The sequence below is a fragment of the Dreissena polymorpha genome, chromosome 10 (genome assembly GCF_020536995.1).
Source record: "Dreissena polymorpha isolate Duluth1 chromosome 10, UMN_Dpol_1.0, whole genome shotgun sequence".
NCBI classification, from domain to species: Eukaryota; Metazoa; Mollusca; class Bivalvia; order Myida; family Dreissenidae; genus Dreissena; species Dreissena polymorpha.
In genome coordinates, this window is record NC_068364.1 from 17,655,247 (window position 1) to 17,679,647 (window position 24,401).

At 37.5% G+C, this 24,401-nt stretch overlaps 1 protein-coding gene across 4 annotated transcripts in view; it reads left to right on the forward strand.

Moving 5' to 3' along the window:
* LOC127848382 (oxysterol-binding protein-related protein 3-like) overlaps positions 1–24,401 on the forward strand; it is a 102,598-nt gene that overhangs the window by 45,356 nt on the left and 32,841 nt on the right. Inside the window, exons 7-14 of one of the 4 annotated variants that reach the window (XM_052380815.1) lie at positions 1,006–1,137; positions 9,522–9,601; positions 12,869–13,003; positions 15,778–16,009; positions 16,765–16,916; positions 19,116–19,226; positions 20,628–20,735; positions 22,670–22,739. In XM_052380815.1, coding sequence (XP_052236775.1) covers positions 1,006–1,137; positions 9,522–9,601; positions 12,869–13,003; positions 15,778–16,009; positions 16,765–16,916; positions 19,116–19,226; positions 20,628–20,735; positions 22,670–22,739 — 1,020 coding nt within the window. The remainder of the gene's footprint in view (positions 1–1,005; positions 1,138–9,521; positions 9,602–12,868; positions 13,004–15,777; positions 16,010–16,764; positions 16,917–19,115; positions 19,227–20,627; positions 20,736–22,669; positions 22,740–24,401) is intronic. The other 3 variants (XM_052380816.1, XM_052380817.1, XM_052380818.1) reach the window with 3 other exon arrangements.

The following is a 24,401-nucleotide window of genomic DNA, read 5'->3' on the forward strand; positions in this document are numbered from 1 at the left end:
TGCATCTCATGGAGCTGCTCATTTTGAGTGGTGAAAGGTCAAGGTCAAGGTCATCCTTCAAGGTCAGAGGTCAAATATATGTGGCCCAAATCGCTTATTTTATGAATACTTTTGCAATATTGAAGATAGCAACTTGATATTTGGCATGCATGTGTATCTCATGGAGCTGCACATTTTGAGTGGAGGAAGGTCAAGGTCAAGGTCATCCTTCACAAGGTCAAGGTCATCCTACAATGTCAAACATCATATAGGGGGACATTGTGTTTCACAAACACATCTTGTTTGACACATGTTCTTCTCAACTTGTATTTAAAATTATATTGAAATGTATGACCTTGTTAACACTCTAGAGGTCACATTTATTTTTCGATCATCATGATACTTGGTCTGAAGATTTGTCCCAATGATATCTTGGATGAGTTCGAAAATGGTTTTTGTTGCTTTAAAAACATGGCCACCATGGGCGGGGCATTTTTCCTAATATGGCTATATATGGCTTTAGTAAAACCTTGTTAACACTCTAGAGGCCACATTTATTGTCCAATATTCATGAAATTTGGTCAGAAGATTGGTCTCAATGATATCTTGGATGAGTTAGAAAATAATTATGTTTGCTTGAAAAAAAATTGCTTCCAAGGCTATAGTAAAATCTTGTTAACACTCTAGAGGCCACATTTAATGTCCGATCTTCATGAAACTTGGTCAGAAGATTCATCCCGATAATATCTTGGATGAGTTCAAAAATGATGCCGGTTGGTTGAAAAACATGGCTGCCAGGGTCAGGGCATTTTCCTTATATGGCTATAGTAAAACCTTGTTAACACTCTAGAGGCCACATTTATTTTCTGATCTTCGTGAAACTTGGTCAGAAGATTTGTCCCAATAATATCTTGTTATCTCAGGTGAGCGACTTTGGGCCTTTCAGGCCCTCTTGTTTCATTACAGCTAATAAAAAATAAAAAAAGGCTATATTTACAAATCTCATTTTATATCAAATTGTTCTAGATGTCAACCTGGCAGATAAAGCTCGTGATAATTCCCTGCACCGTGAACTCTCGAGGCACCCAAGCTTGAAGGGTCAGGACAGGGTGGCCGCCTGGCTCCTGGACACTCAGGGATTTGAACACTGCAACAAAGGTCAGTAGAAGTTGGGGTGGCCCATTTTATATGAGCCTTGATCTGAGAAAACTGGGGTTAATGTATGTGCCTAAATAGTCACTCCCGATGAGCCTGTGCAGTCTGCACAGCCTAATCAGGGACAACATTTTCTGCTTTTATGGAATTTTCATTTAAGGGATGTCTATTTCTAGCAAAAATCTAGTTTAGGTCGAAAGTGTCAGTCAAAGAAACAGACGCCAAAAGCTTATGCAAATGTACTTGCACGAAAATATCACGCAAACATCATTTTCATGGAAACAACCACAAAAGCATCTTGGTTTTCAGGACTTGCCTACAACATGTGGTGTTAGCCCCTTCCTGGAAATTGAACATGAGTTTTATTTAAAAAAAAATCCACATGCATAAATGCCGAAAGTGTGTTACAAAAGTTGCCATTCAATTTCTGTTTTGCCATACTTGACAATCTTTGTTTTGCCTGCTAATAACAACAAGCAAGCTAATTGTAAGTGTTGAAAACTGATCAGCCATGAATATCTATTGTGTTTGCCATGTGCACGTGGCATTATGACTGCAGCCCCGTTAAAGATAACATTGATTTCAGTGTTTACTTTTTGCACATTGAAAACAACTGGCTCATGACCGCTGTACACATGTGAAAAATGGCATGAGAAGTGAAATATACTGGCCATTGGCCATAATAGACAGGTGACCGTTATTCTCAGGTGTAATATACAAGGATTTTCATTGTGGATAATCCAGACTGTCCACTGTAGACAGGTGACCGTTATCCTCAGGTGTAATATACAAGGATTTTCATTGTGGATAATCCAGTCTGTCCATTGTAGACAGGTGACCGTTATTCTCAGGTGTAATATACAAGGATTTTCATTGTGGATAATCCAGTCTGTCCATTGTAGACAGGTGACTGTTGTTCTCAGATGTAATATACAAGGATTTTCATTGTGAATAATCCAGTCTGTCCACTGTAGACAGGTGACTGTTGCTCTCAGGTGTAATATACAAGGATTTTCATTGTGGATAATGCAGTCTGTCCACTGTAGACAGGTGACCGTTATTCTCAGGTGTAATATACAAGGATTTTCATTGTGGATAATCCAGTCTGTCCACTGTAGACAGGTGACCGTTATTCTCAGGTGTAATATACAAGGATTTTCATTGTGGATAATCCAGTCTGTCCACTGTAGACAGGTGACCGTTATTCTCAGGTGTAATATACAAGGATTTTCATTGTGGATAATCCAGTCTGTCCACTGTAGACAGGTGACCGTTATTCTCAGGTGTAATATACAAGGATTTTCATTGTGGATAATCCAGACTGTCCACTGTAGACAGGTGACCGTTATTCTCAGGTGTAATATACAAGGATTTTCATTGTGGATAATCCAGTCTGTCCACTGTAGACAGGTGACCGTTATTCTCAGGTGTAATATACAAGGATTTTCATTGTGGATAATCCAGTCTGTCCACTGTAGACAGGTGACCGTTATTCTCAGGTGTAATATACAAGGATTTTCATTGTGGATAATCCAGTCTGTCCACTGTAGACAGGTGACCGTTATTCTCAGGTGTAATATACAAGGATTTTCATTGTGGATAATCCAGTCTGTCCACTGTAGACAGGTGACCGTTATTCTCAGGTGTAATATACAAGGATTTTCATTGTGGATAATCCAGACTGTCGACTGTAGACAGGTGACTGTTGTACTCAGATGTAATATACAAGGATTTTCATTGTGGATAATCCAGTCTGTCCACTGTAGACAGGTGACCGTTATTCTCAGGTGTAATATACAAGGATTTTCATTATGGATAATCCAGACTGTCCACTGTAGACAGGTGACTGTTATTCTCAGGTGTAATATACAAGGATTTTCATTGTGGATAATTCAGACTGTCCACTGTAGACAGGTGACTGTTGTTCTCAGGTGGCCGCTAAGTCAGGTTGGACTGTATATTTAGCACAGTTTTCCCAGGAAGATTCTCATTGTTTTCCACCTAGTGATTTAGTTATCAGGGTTCTATCTGCACCCTAGGAGCATTCTCAAGATTACTTCCAAGTACTGGTTCTTCCTAGGACACAGACTAGAAAGTGTCTCAATAAGCCTTAGACTTTCTATGCATATCAAAACTCAACTAAGAGGTCAGTCTGTTTGCAGTAGGACTCTCGTCACGTGTGTCTGTATCAGATTTATGTCTTTTCTTTAGTTATATTCTTTGCAGAATGAATTTTGTTTTTAGCTCCACTGGCCAGAGGCCAGCAGGCTCTGGCCAGCGGGGCTTATGTCATGGTCCTGTGTCAGTCGTGCGTGCGTCCTTGCATTAACTTTTCCTTAAAACATCTTCTTCTCCTAAACTACTGGTCCAATTCTGATGAAATTTCACAGGAATGTCCCTGGGTTGAACCTCTTTCAAATTTGTTCAAATTATGCCCAGGGGGTCAAATTTGACCCTGCCCCGGGGGTCACAAAAATGAAAATTTGCTTATATAAGGCCTATTTTGTGAAAACTTTCAAAATCTTCTCTTCCATAATCATTGGGCCTAGGGCTATCAAAATTGGTATGTAGAGACATCTTATAGCCCTCTACCAAATTTCTTCAAATTAAGTCCCTGGGGTCAAATTTGACCCTGCCCCGGGGGTCACAAAATTGAACATATGCTTATATAAGGCTTATTTTGTGAAAACTTTCAAAATCTTCTGGTCCATAACCATTGCGCCTAGGTCTATCAAATTTGGTATGTAGATACATCTAATAGTCCTCTACCAAATTTCTTCAAATTATGCCCCTGGGGTCAAATTTGACCCTGCCCCGGGGGTCACAAAATTGAACATATGCTTATATTAGGCCTATTTTGTGAAAACTTTCTAAATCTTCTTGTCCACAACCAATGGGCCTAGGGCTATCCAATTTGGTATGTAGAGACATCTAATATTCCTCTGCCAAATTTCTTCAAATTATGCCCCTGGGGTCAAATTTGACCCTGCCCCGGGGGTCACAAAATTGAACAAATGCTCATATAAGGCCTATTTTGTGAAAACTTTCAAAATCTTCTCGTCCATAACCATTGGGCATAGGGCTATCAAATTTGGTATGTAGAGACATCTAATAGTCCTCTACCAAATTTTTTCAAATTATGCCCCTGGGGTCAAATTTGACCCTGCCCAGGGGGTCACAAAATTGAACATATGCTTATATAAGGCCTATTTTGTGAAAACTTTCAAAATCTTCTGGTCCATAACCATTGGGCCTAGGTCTATCAAATTTAGTATGTAAAGACATCTAATAGTCCTCTACCAAATTTCTTCAAATTATGCCAATGGGGTCAAATTTGACCCTGCCCCGGGGGTCACAAAATTGAACATATGCTTATAAGGCCGATTTTGTGAAAACTTTCAAAATCTTCTCGTCCATAACCATTGGGCCTAGGGCTAATAAATTTAGTATGTAGAGACATCTTATAGTCCTCTACCAAATTTCTTCAAATTATGCCCCTTGGGTCAAATTTGAACCTGCCCGGGGGTCACAAAATCGATTATATGCTTATATAGGGTCTATTTTGTGAAAACTTTTCTAATCTTTCTGTCCATAACCATTGGGCCTAGGGCTACCAAATTTGGTATGTAGTGACATCTAATAAATCTCTACCAAATTTGTTCAAATAATGTTTCTGGGGTCAACTTTGACCCTGCCCTGGGGGGGTCACAAAATTGAATAAACACTTTTTAAGCGCCTATTTTGTGAAATCTTTAAAAACCATTCAGACTATGGCTACCAAATTCGGTATGCAGTAACATCTTATAGTCCTCTACCAAGTTTGTTTAAATTATGCCCTTTGGGTCAAATTTGACACTGACCCGCTGGTCACAAAATTGAACATTATATACGCTTATATCTTGCTTATTTTGTGAAAACTTTAAAAATATTCTTGTCCTTAACTCTAGGACCTTGGGTTACCATATTTTATATGTACATGTAGTGAGATATAGTAGAGGATATAGTAGTCCTCTACAAAGTTTGCTCAAATTATGCCCCTGGGGTTAAATTTGACCAAGCCCAGGGGGTCACAAAAGTGTACATGTGCTTAAATAGGGCCTATATTTAAGTATTTGCACATGCAGAGAATATTTGTTTCAGCCTTTTTTCAGCAGTGGAGCGATACAGGGCCATTATGGCCCTCTTGTTCAAACATAAACTGGTTTCTATTTTTATGCCCCCGGATCGAATGATCGGGTTTTATATTGTTTTTGGCCTGTCTGTCTGTCATTCTGTCCCAAAACTTTGACCTTGGTCATAAATTTTGCAATATTGAAGATAGCAACTTGATATTTGGCATGCATGTGTATCTCATGGAGCTGCTCATTTTGAGTGAAAGTTCAAGGTCAAAATCATCCTTCAAGGTCAAAGGTCTAATATATTGCTTCAAAGTGGCACAGTAGAGGTCATTGTGTTTCTGACAAACACATCTCTTTTTTTAATTTTACAAGGTATATTTTCATGAAAGTTCAGAATAGTAGGGTCATATGGTGAAATGATTGTTCACTTTTTGATAAAAGCCACAAACTTGGCACAATTGTAGATAAAAGTATTTTATTCAATTTTAGCTATGGACCCATCTCCAATTTTCAAGATTTTTGGCATTGAAATTAGCTGTTTTATGTTATTAATTAATTAAAATATGTTTCTACATGAAAAAAAATTATCAAAATAATAAATCTGTACAGTAACTGTGAAAAAAACTTCAATTCTTGGTAAGGGAATATATAATATGAGATTTATAATTATATAAATTACTTCCCTTGAAAATAATTGTCTCTCACAAATCTCTATTTTTAGTAGCAAAGTATTAAAAGCCACTACCGTGACTGTGATTGACCACTCGAAATGTGCAGCTCCATGAGATATCCATGCATGCCAAATATATAAAGTGGCTATGTTCACTATTGAATAATAATCTCCCGTTTTAAAGCTTATTACTTCCCTTGAATTTGTATTTTTTACCGTAGACCGTAAAGGTTGACCTTGACCTTTTACCACAATGTGTTTGTCAGAAACACAATGCCGCCTACTGCGCCGCTTTGATTTATTTAACAAAAATATATACGTGGGCAGGTCAGATGTCCATTTAAAGCTTATTATTTCGCTTGACTTTGTTTTTTCGACCTTAGACCTTGAAGGATGATGTTCACCTTGAAATTTTACCACTCAAAATGTGCAGCTCCATGAGATACACATGCATGCCAAATATCAAGGTGCTATCTTCAATATTTAACTAGCCATAAGTGTTCTTGAGTTATCATCCGGAAACCATTTTACTATTTCCGGTCACCCTGACCTAGACCTTTGACCTAGTGACCTGAAAATCAATAGGGGACATCTGCGAGTCATGATCAATCTACCTATCAAGTTTCATGATCCTAGGCATAAGCGTTCTTCAGTTATTATCCGGAAACCATTTTACTATTTCAGGTCACCGTGACCTTGACCTTTGACCTAGTGACCTGAAAATCAATAGGGGTCATCTGCGAGTCATGATCAATGTACCTATGAAGTTTCATGATCCTAGGCATAAGTGTTCTTGAGTTATCATTCGGACACCACTTTACTAATTTGGGTCACCGTGACCTGGTGACCTGAAAATCAATAGGGGTTATCTGCCAGTCATGATCAATGTACCTATGAAGTTTCATGATCATAGCCATAAGCGTTCTTGAGTTATCATCCGGAAACTATTTTACTATTTCGGGTCACCGTGACCTTGACCTTTGACCTAGTGACCTGAAAATCAATAGGGGTCATCTGCGAGTCATGATCAATCTATCTATCAAGTTTCATAATCCTTGGCATAAGGGCTCTTGAGTTATCATCCGGAAATCATCTGGTGGACAGACGGACCGACATGAGCAAAACAATATACCCCCTCTTCTTCGAAAGGGGGGGGGGGGGATAATGAGAAAACTGCCCCCTCCCAGCAGCCATGTTATTCAACTGACTGGAACCATTTTTAAACTCAACTCTCGTATCAAGGAAACAAATGTTCTGAGCAAATTTCATGAAAATTGGGCCAAAAATGTGACTTTCATGTTTTCACTATATACATATAGAGAAAAATGCCCCGCCCACTGGTGGCCATGTTTTTTCACCGATCTCGACCATTTTCCAACTCATCCGAGATATCAATAAAACCAATGTTTTGACCAACTTTCATGATGATTGGGCAAAAATTGTGACTTCTAGAGTGTTTACAAGGTTTCTCTACAGCCAAATAGGGAAAACTGCCACTATATACATATAGAGAAAAATGCCCCGCCCACTGGCCATGTTTTTTCCATGTTTTTTCACCGATCTCGACCATTTTCGAACTTGTCCGAGACATCAATTGAACCAATGTTTTGACCAACTTTCATGATGATTTAGCAAAAATTGTGACTTCTAGAGTGTTTACAAGGTTTCTCTTCAGCCAAATAAGGAAAACTGCCCCGCCCACTGGCGGCCATGTTTTTCAACGGATCGGAACCACTTTTGAACTCAACCAAGATATCACTAAGACAAACATTTTGACAAAGTGACATGAAGATTGGGCATGAAATGTGACTTCTACAGTGTTTGCAAGGTTTTTTTTTTTTTTTTTGACCTAATGACCTAGTATTTGACCCGGCACAACCCAGTTTCTAACTCGGCCGAGATTTCATTGGGACAAAGCTTCTGACCAAGTTTCATGAAGATGGGACAAGAAATGTGGCCTCTACAGTGTTTACGAGCAAATGTTTACAGTTGGACATACAACGGACAAAGACCGGTCACAAAAGCGCACCTGAGCAATCAGGTGAGCTAAAAATGAAAAAATGAAGTATTGAAATTATAGATTGGAGTAGGAAAATCCTATCTCTTGTACTTTAGGTGGCCATATTGGAAGCCATTTTGACTTATATGCAATATTAAATTCATTTTTTTCATGTAGAAACATATTTGAATCAATCAATAACATAAAACAGCTAATTTTAATGCCAAAAACAGAATATTTTAATCAAATATGGCAGCAACATGTAATTTCCTACATTTTGGCGGCCATCTTGAAAATGGCGGCCATCTTGAAAATTGGAGATGGGTCCATAGCTAAAATTGAATAAAATACTTTTATCTACAATTGTGCCAAGTTTGTTGCTTTTATCAAAAAGTGAACAATTCCACTGAATACAAGCACCATATGATCCCACTAGAAGTCTAGTCAATGGACATATAAAAGAAAAAGCTTTATTGTCCCTTACCGGTGAAACCGGAGGGGACTTATGGTTTGCGCTCTGTGTGTCAGTCTGTCTGTCAGTCTGTCAATCCGTCACACTTTTTTCTGGATACCGTGATAACTTAAAAAGTTCTTCATATTTTTTCATGAAACTTGAAACATGAACAGATGGCAATATGGAAATTATGCACGTCAATTCATTTTGTTCTTACGTTAAAAATAGTGGTGGCTATGGCAACAAATGTAAAAAAAATTATATATATTTTTTACTGACAACGATGGAGTTTCTTCCACCTGTAGGGGACCATATTACTTGGCAATCTCTTGTTAACCAGGTTTTTAACCAGGTTTTCCGAAGGAAAAAACTGGTTATTAGATTGGCGAATGTGGGCGGGCTGGCTGGCTGGCTGGCTGGCTGGCTTGCGGGCTGGCGGGCGGGCGGAACAAGCTTGTCCGGGCCATAACTATGTCGTTCATTGTCAGATTTTAAAATCATTTTGCACATTTGTTCACAATCATTGGACGGTGTGTCGCGCGAAATAATTACGTCGATATCTCCAAGGTCACGGTCACACTTTGAGTTCAAAGGTCAAAAATGGCCATAAATGAGCTTGTCCTGGCCATAACTATGTCATTCATTGTGAGATTTTAAAATCATGTGGCACATTTGTTCACCATCATGGGACGGTGTGTCGCAAGAAAGAATCACGTCAATATCTCCAATGTCAAGGTCGCCATGACTAAAAATAGATTAAAATAAAAACAAACTTACAAAGGGGGTTAATTTTGTTTGTTCATTTCAAAAGTTCAGTTTGAGTTTTCTCCCTTTATCAGATTTTTTTTTCACAATGAAAACCTGGTTTTTTGACAATTTTGTCCCTTGTTTTATATTATAACAGTGAATAGGAACATGGGATTTGATCCTTAAATAGCATATACATGTAATCAGCAATGTATGCTGAAAGAAATTTTTTAAATAAACATGAGCTGTTCACCATTGTGGATAATTTGTTATCAAATATTATGTACCTCTAAAACATGTTTGTTTTGCGAAATCGTAAGTTTATAAGGGCTTTATCACTGGTATGGCATTCACATATTACTTGCTTTTCAATAAAGTCTTTTGTTGCCATGGTTTCAGCCTTAGGTCAAGCTCAGAGTCTGCTGTATGAGCTCAACAAGAACCTGACCTCTCTACGGGATTCCCAAGTAAGCAGCGATGTACGTATCCACCCCTGTATGCATGCTGCACTGATTCATGTTGCTTTACTGTATATCTGCACGCATGCTACATGCAACTATAATGGGCAGGGCTTACAGCATGAATAACAGGGTTCGCCAATACTGTCGGTCCGCCGGTCCTGACAGGCAAATTTTACTCAGGACCGACAATAAATTCAAGTAAAGCGGTCCGATGGACAGACAAAAAATAGCCGATCACAATATTTAATCGTAAAAACCCACTCAGAAGTGACGTAAATAAACAAAATTCAGCCCATTTTCATTGCGGTCAAATTACCACACCGGTTTCGGGAGAATAAATAATACCTTATTAAAGTAACATATAGGTTTGGATCAAATTAAAATGCGATAAATCATATCGAAAGTCCATATAATTATACAATAATTATAATAATAATAAATCACAAATAATTCAAGCTCGGCTGAACAATAAGAGATTTTTTCAGATTTTCTTCGAATGGTTAGTACACTGATATGAAATGAACCGTTTTAGTTTGGGACGTGACTCCTGCATTTAACATCCTCTTTAACCAATCATATATGAGGATTGTCACTAAGAGTATCACGTTAACAAAGTTTTCTAAACGTTTAAACGAAATTAAATAAATGAAACATTAGCATTTAAACGGTATCCCTATGTCCGTTTTAAAAGCATCAGTGCCATCGCATCTCCAAACTGAAAGTAGCAATTATTTCCGGAAGTTATATTTAGTGCATATCCCATTCGCGCAATGACGTCATTTTAAAACCAACTGTTCTCGTCGTTGTCGAACCATTGGGTCACACTTTGTCTACTTACATGCCGTAATATTTTAAAACAAAGACGTATTAATATCGAACCAACATTCCTTAAATATGAGTAAACCGGTTTTTAAATTGTCAATGTTTTACTTAACACGATGTACATCAAAAGATGCATACTTCAACTTATGTCAAAATATTCCTATACGGAGATTGTTCGCCATATCTCTTGAAATGAATGCCGATGAAAAAACATCGGAAAAATTTCCTCGTGCACTTTGTGATGATGCGCATCGAATGGTCAAGACGATTCGGGTCATGCTCATGCAACAAAAGGCGGGAAGTTCGTGATGCTGCGCGTTAAATATTCAAGACGTCTAGTCAGTACATGGTGTATTGTTATGTTTACGGTATTGTGAATAAGGGGCATGTGGTTCAGGTGATACAAATAGTTGTTAATACGAGTCTTTTTCAGCAGCTGTTATTAAGCTTTGCAACGTCGTAACGTAATTGACCAAAACACGAAACGCGACCGTTTAAATGTTTAAACGTGATACCCTTAATTGTCACAGCAACAAGTTTTCGCGAGATGACTCCCTTTTGAAGAAAACAACAAGTGACAGAATTCTGGTAATTTAGATAAACGGACTCAGATGATGATGATGATATTGACAACACAAATGACAACATTGAATTTGAAAAAGAAAACGAAAATAAGCTCCAATGCTACTGGCTGGCAAGAGTCTGACACTTGTGAAATGTAGAGCGAAATGGACTCTTTCAAGTAGAATTGGAGCATATTTTTGTTTTCATTTCAGAGGAAGCTGCACGGCTCCTTTTCCGTTCCCCTTCTTCCCCTTTGGATTATTTTTGGTTGATTACTTTTTATAACAATTGTTAAAATAATATCGACTTTCAAAATGTTTTATTGTATTTTAATGTGATCCATACCAATACACATCTAAAAGGTACTCTCTTGTGTTGTGTTTTGCTGTTATAGTTTAGTCGGACAGTGTGACTGACAGAACTAATTCGGACTGACAAAAATTTCAAGTCTGTCAGTCCGAATGACTGACAGATTTTTCAAGATTTGGCGAACTCTGGAATAGTCTTGTGACTTTTTTCAGATAGGGTTCATGTCTGCACGCATGCTACATGTGACCACTAGGGGCAGGGCTTACAGCAGGAATAGTCTAGCAGCATTTTTTTTGCTTAATTGGGAAATGTCCCAGTACCAGCCCAATTGGGAGAAATTAGTGCAAAAAAACTTGAAATTGGGAAAAAATGCATGTTGTTAAGGGGTTGATGCCAAAGCGGGCGCTTCCTATTGCATGTCTTTAATTTGTTAACTGTGGACATATACTAAATTAATCCATACATAACGTCAGAGATATTAAACTACACAACTTTCTTTTATCACTGTTCTTTTTATTCAATTTATTTCGTAAAATCCTCATACACTGCAGATTTCCTATATCACCTTGTATCAGGATTTTAAGAATTGTTTGTTTCACTTTTGACCCCAAAGTACTTTGTTTTTACTTATTGCTTAACACCCATGCATATGTTTTATTTCCCATTTAGAGTTAGCTTATGCGTGTAAATATTAGGCATTCTTGGTTATCCCTTTCCCACTTAGATACGTATTTTGACATATTTGTAGTCTCTTAGAAAGTTATATTTAATTGAGGACCTTTCTTACTTGATTCAAGTTTTAAAGGCTTCATTTTCAACCCTTAGTTACAGATGAGCTGCAAACAGCATAAAACCACAACAGACTGCAAGTTACTCTCAGGCTGTTCTGGTTTTATGCTATTTGCCATTTTCGCTTTGACTTTGAGTGGGAGAAGGTTATTACTTTGTTTTAGAATGTAAATATCAATTGTACCTATGAATGTTAAATATCAATTGTACCTATGCGCATGTTGTTCTGGAGCTACTCTGACAAATATGGCATTAGACCAATTTTAGTACAATAAAGTTGTCTTTTTGTTTAAATATTTTTGAAAAATTGTGATCCTGCTTGCCTATACATGTAGCACTTATTATGCTTGCCTATACATGTAGCACTTATTAGAGTAAAGTAACATATTCATCTTCCTAAAGTTAAAGAGTAATCATTTGAAAAAAAATGTCATTCTGGAAAAGAGTTATTATCTTTTGGACATCTGTGTGTGTTTTTTTTCTTAAAGAAAATTTGAACAAGAAATACATTCTATGAATTATGTTCTTATTCAATGTTCCAAACATTTATACATTTAAAATGTGTTACATGTTTCAACATACTCTTTACTACTTTAATAATTATTTGAAAAAAACGTTCTATAAAAATCAAAGAGAAAGTTATGTTTTTGGATGGAATGTTAACGAACATAAACAATGTAACTCATAAATTTTCAAATTAACTCTAGCACATTGATAGGTGTGATCAATGTATCTAACACCAATCCAACCTGCGGCTTACACAAGCTAACATGCCATGTTCTGCTGTGTGTTCTCTTTTAGCCGTTTGATAGTGATTCGAAAGATTCAAAAGATAAAAGCAAGAACAAGAGTTTCAGTGGGTGGAAACCCAAGAAGAAGGACCATAAGCGTAACTCCAGTCTCCAGGACGACCGTATACCCACCACTGTGGTTCAGGTTTGTTAGTGATGGCGGGACGTGATTTTGTTTTATAGCGGGCCACAAAAACCTTTGCTTTGATCTTTGTGTTTTGGCGAATGCACATGTCGAAATTCTTATTAGCTAAGTTTGGCTTGGACAATTTACACTTAAAAAATGAGTATTAGCTAAGTCATGTTTGGCATTTATTTGTTATTCTTTGGCTTATAAGATGTCACACCATTTAGGTGTTTTGGCTAGGTCAATTGACACTTTGAAAAGCTTATTATTTAATTATACTAGGTCAAATCACACTCTGATATGCTTATAAGCTAAGGTTTGCTATTTTTGCTTTGCACTTTGTAATACTTATTTTCAAGATTTTTCTAGGTCAATCTACACTTAGAAATACTTAAAAGCTAAGTTTGTAATTCATCTATTACCCATTGGTTTAGATTGTTACAGTTTGATCAATTCTTTGAAAAAGCCTTATTAGATTTTTCTCCATTTAGGTGTTTTGACTGGGTTAATTTACACTTTGATATTCTCAGCATCAAAGTAGTATTTGGAATAAATGTGTTGCTCTATGGCTAAGGTTTCAGTTTGTTTCTTATCAAAGCCCTACAGATATCACTCAGTTAATCATGTACTACTTAGATACATATTTTTACGCATTTGTTGTCCATTAGAAAGTTAAATTTAATTAAATACCTTTCTTACTAAATTTACGTTTTAAAGGCTTCAATTCCAACCTTAGTTACTGATGAGCAGCAAACAGCATAAAACCTGAACAGACTGGGAGTTACTCGCAGGCTGTTCTGGTTTTATGCTGTTTGCACATATCCATTTTCACTTTGCTTCTGAGTGGGAAAGGGTTTTGGCTAGCTCTTTTCACACTTAGATGTTTGAATTAGCAAATTCGTATTTGGAATTCATCTGTTACTAGATTTAAGATGCATTTTTCGTTACAAATGCTATTAAAAAAGAACTAGATATGTTGACATCCTACTTTGTGCTTTTCAAATTTGGCACATTCGTAGATCCCACCTTGTGGCTTCCAGGAGATGGTTTGTGTTCAATATCTGGTTTGTTTGTTACATTTTGAAAAACTTAGTATGTGACAATATCTGTGTTCCCTGTACTGAACTAAGTATTATGTGTTTTTCGTACTTAGTAAGATACATTTGAGCCTTGTTTTGAGAAAACTGGGCTTAATGCATGTGCGTAAAGTGTCACCCAAGATTAGCCTGTGCGCTTTTTCCACTTTTATGACATTTTTCATTGAAATTAATTCTCTTCTTAGCAAAAATCCAATTTATACAGAAAGTGTTGTCCCTGATTAGCCTGTGTGGACTGCACAGGCTAATCTGAGATGACACTTTACGCACATGTATTATGCCCAGTTTTCTCAGAACGCGGCTCATTTTGATGTCTGGTCTCCAACCATGTCATGATTGTTGTCTTTCTTTTTGCTCCATTGGTTATTCACTTAATCCATTTGTTATAGTATATATGGAATTGTACATACATTTATATTCCTAAGGCTAAGATTAAAGTTGAGCGCACATTATATTGAATATTTTAACATCCGATTCATGTACATACTATATTTTATTTAGGTGTTTATTAGGCGATATATCTATGTAACAATCAGCGCTAATGGTGGTGGTATACCCAACCTGCACACATAAACAGTTAATGTATTTTATGTGCTTTTTATAGCCTTTTGTGCATAAAATATATTCAATATTCATAATCTACTGATTTTAATGCTTTGACAATCATCATAATGCATAAATAATTAAAAAAAGTATTGAGTTGTCATTATTGCTTATTCTATTGATATGTCAAGGTCAAACATTTGTTTCTCTTTCTATTGCCCTCAAACCAGAGCTCCAGATAAGGATTTAGTCTAAAGGGTCAATTTCACCCCCTGATATTATTGTCAATGCATATTTTACTCCTTTGTTTCAGCCATAAAGGGTTTGTAATATTTAGGGGTATTTTCCATTTCCATAGAAAACGGAAAAAGTAAAAAGCGTGTTTAATCTTGAAATATTTTTATTATTTGTTATTTATATTATTGAATGCAAACAGAGTATATTTAAAATGACGATATGAACAGACTTTCTCTAAAAATATTCCCGCAAATTGCTTAAAATGTCCCGTTTTGATCCACAAACATGATGGGCAGCCTTTTTTATTACAAGCTTATTTTGATTGAATTACTTTTGATTCAAAGGTTAACTTATACTAAAAACTTAACTGGATTATTGGTTAAACCGGTTACGCACTTTAATCAATTTAAAATACGTACCAAGATTTGTAAAGCTTTTTGTTACATACTGGGCCGATTTTAATGCGTTTTTTTATTTTTCAATGCGTAAATACGCATATACGCCTCTTATCTAATGCTCTGCCTCAAACCATAAACCAACTTTAAAACCAACTTTAAAACCTTTTTGAAATAATTTTACCTTTGAATACTGATTGTTATTTGTTTTTTTAAATAAATTAAAAAAAAAAGCACAACCACCTGAACTTATTTCACTGGTAAAAAGTTGCCCTTTGACCTTATTTCACTGGAAGCATGTTGACCTGCTGACTTAACTTCACTTTAATTGTCAACACAACTTAATGCAGCTTACTTAAACAAATATGAATATCTGTGAACAGAAATGAACACTAAAGCCCATTGAACTATCTCTTCCCCTTGTGACTAACTTACCTAATCTTACTCCCTACCCTTTGACCTACTGACACCCCTCACTACCCTTTGACCTACTGACCCCTTCTTACTTTGCACATTACAGCCATTTGCATCCCAACCGGCCACGCCCCAGATACAGGTGGACCCCCCGTCCCCATTCCACCGGGTGCCCAACGATCTGCTTCGCTCAAGTTCATCCAACCCAAACCTCCACTCAGATGACCGGCACTGTCCCAGCCCAGTCAGCGCGCCTATCAAGAACACAAGTGTTAAGCGGCAGGCGAGTGTCGAGGATATGAAGCTGAAGGAGACATTTGTGGCGAATGCTGAACAAGGTAGGGTGTGGGGTTTTGTTAGAAAGGTAGAGTGTGGGGTTTCGTTAGTAATATAGGGTGTGGGGTTTTGTTTGCAAGGTAGGGTGTTGTTAGCAAGGTAGAGTGTGGGGTTTTGTTAGTAATATAGGGTGTGAGGTTTTGTTATCAAGGTAGGGTGTGGGGTTTTGTTTTTAGGTAATATACAAGCCATGGTCTGAGAAAACAAAATTAATGCATGTGTGTAAAATGTCTTCCCAGATTAGCCTTTGCAGTTTGCACAGGTTAATCATGTTTGCTTCATTCTGCTTTTATGATATTTTTCAGTCCAAGGATATATCTTCTAAGCGAAAATCCAGTTTAGATGGAATGTTTCATCTCTGATTAATCTGATCGGACTGCACAGGCTAATCTGGGAACACTTTATGCACATTCATTAAATTCCTTTTTTTACATAGCTAGGCACATATGCATTACAAATAAATGTTTAAAATATCAATTTACTTTACATACAAAAAATGCATGCAATATGAGAGATAAACATATTGTGTGAACAGTTTGATTCTTTACATTTTCTTTGACTTTTTTCTCTCACTGAAGTGATAATTTACAACCATGGTGTGACTTGTCAACATTTCGAAATTCAGTAATTGTATGCCATATATGTGTAAAGGTATATGTGAAAAGGTAAAGTCTGGCTGTTGGCTTTGTACTACATACCTTTAATGTTCTCATCTTTGAAGTAGAAAATGCCTCAACATAAGCTTGTTTATTTCCAGTTTATGAAACGTTGCGCAATCTCTTCCATTCAATGTCCACTGAGAGGGACAGGCTAAAACAGACGGTGGACTTGAACAACATAACCACTGTAGCAAATAGCACTTCAACCTCCAACGCGGCCGTAGCTTCTCTCAAACAGACCCTTGCTGAGGTACGATTTGGGTGCTCCCTTGTCTTTATTAATGGGACCAATCAAACCAGGGCCAGTGTTCACCAACGAAGCATAGACTTATGACTAAGAATAATGAATGTTCTATACATTGTTATACATGTATTAAAAAAGTATATTATTTTGAGTCTTACTTTGTACTAACCACCCCTACCTACATCATTCTTAATTAAGAATATATTTTCAATGACATACAAACCAGTGGTAACCTGTTTGTATGCAAACCTTGATGTTTAAGCCTATTGTTTATTCATAAGTTTAAGACTGGTTAGGTGAATATTGGCTCTGCAAGCTTTCTTATTAACTCTTTCAGTGCGGGAACCGAGTTTTGAAGGCCTTTGCAAACAGTTTGGATCCAGATGAGACGCCACAGAACGTGGCGTCTCATCAGGATCCAAACTGTTTGATATTCTGATAGTATTCTTTGAAAAAATCGAAGAAAATGCTAATTTTAGAAATTCAGCAGACGACGTTTTAGCAGAAGACAAATTTCCCAGCATGCAAAGGATTAAAGATCCTTGGACAAAATTAAAGCCACATAAATACTCAGAATCAATGAATATTTTGTAAAATATTTCGTAAAATTAAACCATAAAAAATCAGACAGTGTTCCTTATAGCAATAGCCAAAATTTCAACGCTAGATGTGGTCTTGTAAAGGATTTGACGAGATACAAAATGCTTGTTTTTGTTTTATGTGTGACAAGATATTTCATGTGAACTTCCAGGACGAAATCGGATCATTTACGAGCAAACGCGAGATTTGCTTCTGGCAATATTTAACTAAATATTCAATGATTTTGAGTGTTTATGTGGCTTTAAGATTGAATATAAAATGTTTTTTAAGTTTGAAATAGCTGCCTTCAAATGAAAGGCTGATAGTGATGTTGTCTATCAGTCCATGATTCTATCAATCTGTAAGAGGTATGCTAGCTTTTACTTTTTCATGTAGCACTGAAATTGCTTTGTATAACTCTTTCACTGTACAACTGAAATCGTTAGGCATTGTATGTTGCTCTGTACTAAAGTAAAATCATTATTGTTTGAACCCTGATTATCCGCATTTATGAAATTTGGTTTTTGAAGGAAGTCTCTTCTTAACAAAAAACACAATCTAGTTGGCTAGTGTCGTCCCTACTAGCCTGTGCTAGTGTCGTCCCTGACTAGCCTGTGTGGGCTAGTGTCGTCCCTGACTAGCATGTGTGTCCTCCCTGACTTGCCTGTGTGGGCTCTAGTTGGCTAGTGTCGTCCCTGACTAGCCTGTGTGGGCTAGTGTCGTCCCTGACTAGCCTGTGTGGGCGTCCCTGACTAGCCTGTGTGGGCGTCCCTTACTAGCCTGTGTGGGCTCTCACAATCTAGTTGGCTAGTGTCCTCCCTGACTAGCCTGTGTGGGCATCCCTGACTAGCCTGTGTGGGCTCTCACAATCTAGTTGGCTAGTGTCGTCCCTGACTAGCCTGTGTGGGCTCTCTAGTTGGCTAGTGTAGTCTGACTAGCCTGTGTGGGCTCTAGTTGGCTAGTGTCGTCCCTAACTAGCCTGTGTGGGCTCTCACAATCTAGTTGGCTAGTGTCGTCCCTGACTAGCCTGTGTGGGCTCTAGTTGGCTAGTGTTGTCCCTGACTAGCCTGTGTGGGCTCTATTTGGCTAGTGTCGTCCCTGACTAGCCTGTGTGGGCTAGTGTCGTCCCTGGCTAGCCTGTGTTGGCTCTAGTTGGCTAGTCTCGTCCCTGACTAGCCTATGTGGGCTCTCACAATCTAGTTGGCTAGTGTTGTCCCTGACTAGCCTGTGTGGGCTATCTAGTTGGCTAGTGTCATCCCTGACTAGCCTGTGTGGGCTCAACACAATCTAGTTGGCTTGTGTCATCCCTGACTAGCCTGTGTGGGCTCACACAATCTTGTTGGCTTGTGTCGTCTCTGACTAGCCTGTGTGGGCTCAACACAATCTAGGTGGCTAGTGTCGTCCATGACTAGCCTGTGTGGGCTCTGGGATAACGCTCTAGTTGGCTAGTGTCGTCTCTGACTAGCCTGTGTGGGTCTAGTTGGCTAGTGTCGTCCCTGACTAGCCTGTGTGGGCTCTAGTTGGCTAGTGTCGTCCCTGACTAGCCTGTGTGGGCTCTGGGATAACACTTTATGCACATGCATTTAGTCCCGTTTTCCAAGGGTGCGACTCATATTGCTCTTTCAGGTATGCCAACAAAACAAGCTGTTGAAGGCCCGCCTCGCCCTCATTCACAGCGAGTCAGCACTGGCTGACCTTCACCTTTCCAGCCCTCCAGGCAGCCCCATGGAGCGCAGGGTATGTTATGTTTGTGTACAATATGACAAGTATTGCATGGAAATTCAAAGATATTGGTTTTCCAACGATCAAGCCAATTATGTCAATTTCAATCAGTCCATGTTATGCTAAAAATGTTTGCACCCAGCTTTTTGTAGCTTCCCTATCTATATGTTCTCTGCTGTTATTTACTCTGCTACATTTTCAGTTGGCTGGTCTTACTCAGTTATTCTCTTCTGTTATTTACTCTGCTACTTTTTCCGCAGGCTGGTCTTAGTTATTCTCTTCTGTTATTTACGCAGCCAGCTACATTTACAGTTGGCTGGTCTTACTTAGTTATTCTCTTCTGTAATTTACTCTGCTGCATTTTCAGTTGGCTGGTCTTACTCAGTTCTTCTCTTCTATTATTTACTCTGCTACATGTTCAGTTGGCTGGTCTTACTCTGTCATTCTCTTCTGTTATTTACTCAGCTACTTTTTCAGTTGGCTGGTCTGACTCAGTCGTTCTCTGCTGTTATTTACTCAGCTACATTTACAGTTGGTTGGTCTTATTCAGTCATTCTCTTCTGTTATTTACTCAGCTACATTTACAGTTGGTTGGTCTAGCTCAGTCATTCTCTGTTGTTATTTTCTCTGCTACATTTTCAGTTGGCTGGTCTGACTCAGTCATTCTCTGTTGTTATTTTCTCTGTTATTCAGTTGGCTGGTCTGACTCAGTCGTTCTCTGCTGTTATTTACTCAGCTATATTTACAGTTGGTTGGTCTTATTCAGTCATTCTCTTCTGTTATTTACTCAGCTACATTTACAGTTGGTTGGTCTGACTCAGTCATTTTCTGTTGTTTGTTATTTTCTCTGCTACATTTTCAGTTGGCTGGTCTGACTCAGTCATTCTCTGTTGTTATTTTCTCTGCTATTCAGTTGGCTGGTCTGACTCAGTCGTTCTCTGCTGTTATTTACTCAGCTATATTTACAGTTGGTTGGTCTTATTCAGTCATTCTCTTCTGTTATTTACTCTGCTACATTTACAGTTTGTTGGTCTGACTCAGTCATTCCCTGTTTCTTTTTTCTCTGCTACATTTTCAGTTGGCTGGTCTGATTCAGTTGTTCTCTGCTGTTATTTACTATGCTACATTTACAGTTGGTTGGTCTACATTTACAGTTGGTTGGTCTGACTCAGTCATTCTCTCTTGTTATTTACTCTGCTACATTTACAGTTGGTTGGTCTACATTTACAGTTGGTTGGTCTGACTCAGTCATTTTCTCTTGTTATTTACTCTGCTACATTTACAGTTGGTTGGTCTACATTTTCAGTTGGTTGGTCTGACTCAGTCATTCTCTGCTGTTATTTACTCTGCTACATTTTCAGTTGGCTTGTCTTACTCGGTCGTTCTCTGATGTTATTTACTCTGCTACATTTTCAGTTGGCTGGTTTGACTCAATCATTCTCTGCTGAGAGCTGCACAATGTCAGAGTACTACGACGCTGTGGAGGAAAATAACCTGGAGTCACTCAGTGATTCATCATCAGAGGTGGGAATATATATTAATGACTGACCCAATATATATGAAAAGATACCTGGTTATGTCTATCCCCTTGGCATTTACTGAAACGGGAGGCATATAGTTATTGGCCATCCATCCATTCATCGGAACAAAGGAATAGATTTTCAGATGTCACTTGAGTCACTTAAGTATGCATTTTTTTATAAAAAAAACACACTCTTAGGTGGCTTAATTATTATGTTAGAGTGGGTAAAATGATATTATGGTAAATAATGAAAGGCGAAAAAATATGGAAGGTATGTAATGAAGGGTGCAAAAATGATTTGATGGTATGTAATGAAGGGGGCTAAAATGATATTGAGGGTATGTAATATAATGGGCTAAAGGGATATTGAGGGTTTGTTATGAAGGGCGAAAAAATATGGAGGGTATGTAATGACGGGTGCAAAATATGGAGGGTATGCAATGAAGGGGGCAAAAATATGGAGTGTATGTAATGACGGATGCAAAAATATGGAGGGTATGCAATGAAGGGGGCAAAAATGATATTGTGGGTATGTCATAAAGGGCTCAAAAATGATATGAGGGTATGTAATCAGTGCTCTGGCTAGGCCTAAATAATTGAATATTTTTTTTTTTTTTTTTTTTTTTAATATGATGATTAGTAAATCTCTTATTACAATACATTGTAATTAATGTATACCTCATTGTAGACATTATATTTGAATTGTTTAATCATAATGGGAATAATATATTCTAACAATTATTAATAAAATATAAATTAACATGCAAGAAGAAGCATTCCAGAAATGCCTGCGTGCTGAAAGTGCCTTTTTGGCAAAATACTGTGCGTCCAAAGTGCCCTTTTGGCAAAATACTGCGCGTCCAACGTGCCCTTTTGGCAAAATACTGGGCGTCCAAAGTGCCCTTTTGGCAAAATACTGCGGGTCGAAAGTGCCCTTTTGACAAAAAAGCCCCCCTGCCCTTTTCAAATCCTAGCTGGAGCACTGGTAATGAAGGGGGCTGAAATAATATTGAGGGTATTAAATGAAATAGGCTAAATTAATATTGGGAGTAGGTAATGAAGGGCACAACAATGATACGATGGTATGTAATGAAGGGGGCTAAAGTGCTATTGATGGTATGTTATGAAGGGCGCAAAAATGATATTAGAGTCAGTAATGAAGGGGGCTAAAATGATATTATGTGAAGTAATCATGGTGTAACATCAATAATGCTTGCTTCAAAGAGTTGATACATGAAAGGATATTTTTAACCCTTTCCGCCATAAGAGGTAAAAAGTGAAAATGGCTTTTGCAACCAGCATAAAACCAGAATAGCCTGCGAGAACTGGTAACTCGCAGCCTGTTCAGGTTTTATTCTGTTTGCTGCTAATCAGTAAGTACGGGTTGGAAATGAAGCTTTTGAAACTTGAATTTAGTAAGAAAAGTATTTAATTAAATGAAACTTTCTCAGGGACTACAAATGCGTCAAAAAACTGATCTATGTGGTAAAGGGTAAATACTGTCAACACACCTGTCTGACCTCATTTTGACCTTGACATTGACTCTTGTTTTGGACCTGGACTAACTCAGAAGGTCAAGATTGTTGGGTAACCCAAAATGAAGCATTCATTTTATTCGTCTCACTGCAATTTTTCATTTTTTACCCTACAATTGATGAAGGAAATTCTTTTGGTTTTGGTAGTGATCAGTTATAGTACCACAAGTGGTGCAATGCAAAAATTTAGCTCATGATTGAATAAAGCAATGATTATGTATGAAAAACATCAAATTTTATCAGCATTCTTTGCTTAAAAATATTATAGTATTTGTTTACAACTTCCACATTAACATTTCGATATGTTTGTATAAAGCTTTTACACAACTGTATTGTCATAATAATAATAAGCAATTATTGTAATAAAAAACAACAATGGTTGTTCTCTAATTGAATTACAGAGATCCGATGAGGAGATATCTTCAGAGATCAGTGATGACAACGACACAGAGATGAGCATAGCACACAGTGGTGAGTACTGTCTGCAGACAGCATTCAGAATGCTTGGCTCCTTTTGCATACATCTTGTTACCGAACTAAAATTAACGTAAATTTTCTTATCGAGTGTCCATTTTTAGCTCATCTATTTAAAAAAAAAAAGAGCTATTGTCTTCACCTTGGTGTCGGCGTCCGGTTAAGTTTTGCGTTTAGGTCCACTTTTCTCATAAAGTATCAATGCTATTGCATTCAAACTTGGTAAACTAACTTACTATCATGAGGGGACTGGGCAGGCAAAGTAAGATAACTCTGGCTTGCATTTTGACAGAATTATGTGCCCTTTTTATACTTAGAAAATTGAAAATTGTGGTTAAGTTTTGTGTTAAGTCCATTTTATTCCTTAAGTATCAAAGCTATTGCTTTCATACTTGCAACACTTACTAACTATCGTAAGGGGACTGTGCAGGCAAAGTTATGTAACTCCGACTGGCATTTTGACAGAATTATGGGCCCTTTATCAGGGTTTGCACAGGGCTTGAAAAGTGCTTGAAAACGAGTCCTAGGCTTGAAAACTAAGGTTGGCCTTGAAAAAGTGCTTGAAAAGTGCTTATTTCATGTTAAAAAACCTTGAAAATGTTCATTTCTGCTCAAAATTACTTTTATCATGGCTTTAATTATAAACTTATAAATCGTTCTTTAGGGAAATATCACGAAAATTTATCATAAATTCCTTCGCGCAAAAAGTTGAGTCCGAAACATAAGTTTCGTACACTATTGAGTACGAAACGTTATGCGTACACGTCACAGATTATGTGTACTATGTCAGAGGTTCTCCATTGTGATCAATTTTCGCGAGTGAAAACGCAGCGATGGGGAAGTGTCGTTTCAAACCAGGGTGGTTAACTGAATATTACTAGGTACAGAAAAACAAAGGACATTCTAAAAGCACATTGTCGGGTCTGTATGAAGACCATTAGTGTCGGGGGATGGGGGAAAGTGCTTTGAAAAGCCACGAGAAAGAGGAAACCCACAAAGAAAACATGAAATTGAGAAGCAATGTGTTTGGTTGGTAATAACTTTAAAAAGTAATTACATACAGTCATTTAACCAGTTAAGAATCACCCGGCAAAAACTTTTATTCTTTTGACCACAATAATTTCTTTCGGGATTTAGTGTCAATGTGAGAAGATGTAAAAATAAAGGGTAACATTTATTTTGTATGATAACAGGGTAGGCCAGACGGCATATGCAGTTTTTTGTCAAAAATAGCCAATTAAATTCACCCTTCGGAAAATTATTAAAAATCATTCAACTTACAGAATTAGTATTTCAAAACATTGTCATAGCATTTGTTTTCAATCAGCAAAAAGTTTTTATGAAAATAATAAAGCCTTCTATATCCATATGCACATTTCAAAACATAACTCCTTCAATCAGTTCTGGTTAACTTTTTGCTGCATTTTTCCACTCTGTAAGCTATTTACAAAAGATTTCTTGCTAAAACTTTGTTAATTTATTCCTTTACCTAATGTATATCTTAGACACTTATCATTTTGTTTTTATTGGGGCATTATGGAAAATTAAATTCAAATTAATCGCAACTGCTGATAATCCGGAACTGGTTGACAAACTGTATGTGAGACTCGTTGAGTTAAGGATGGAAAACATGTATGCAATAACTAAAAATAACATGTA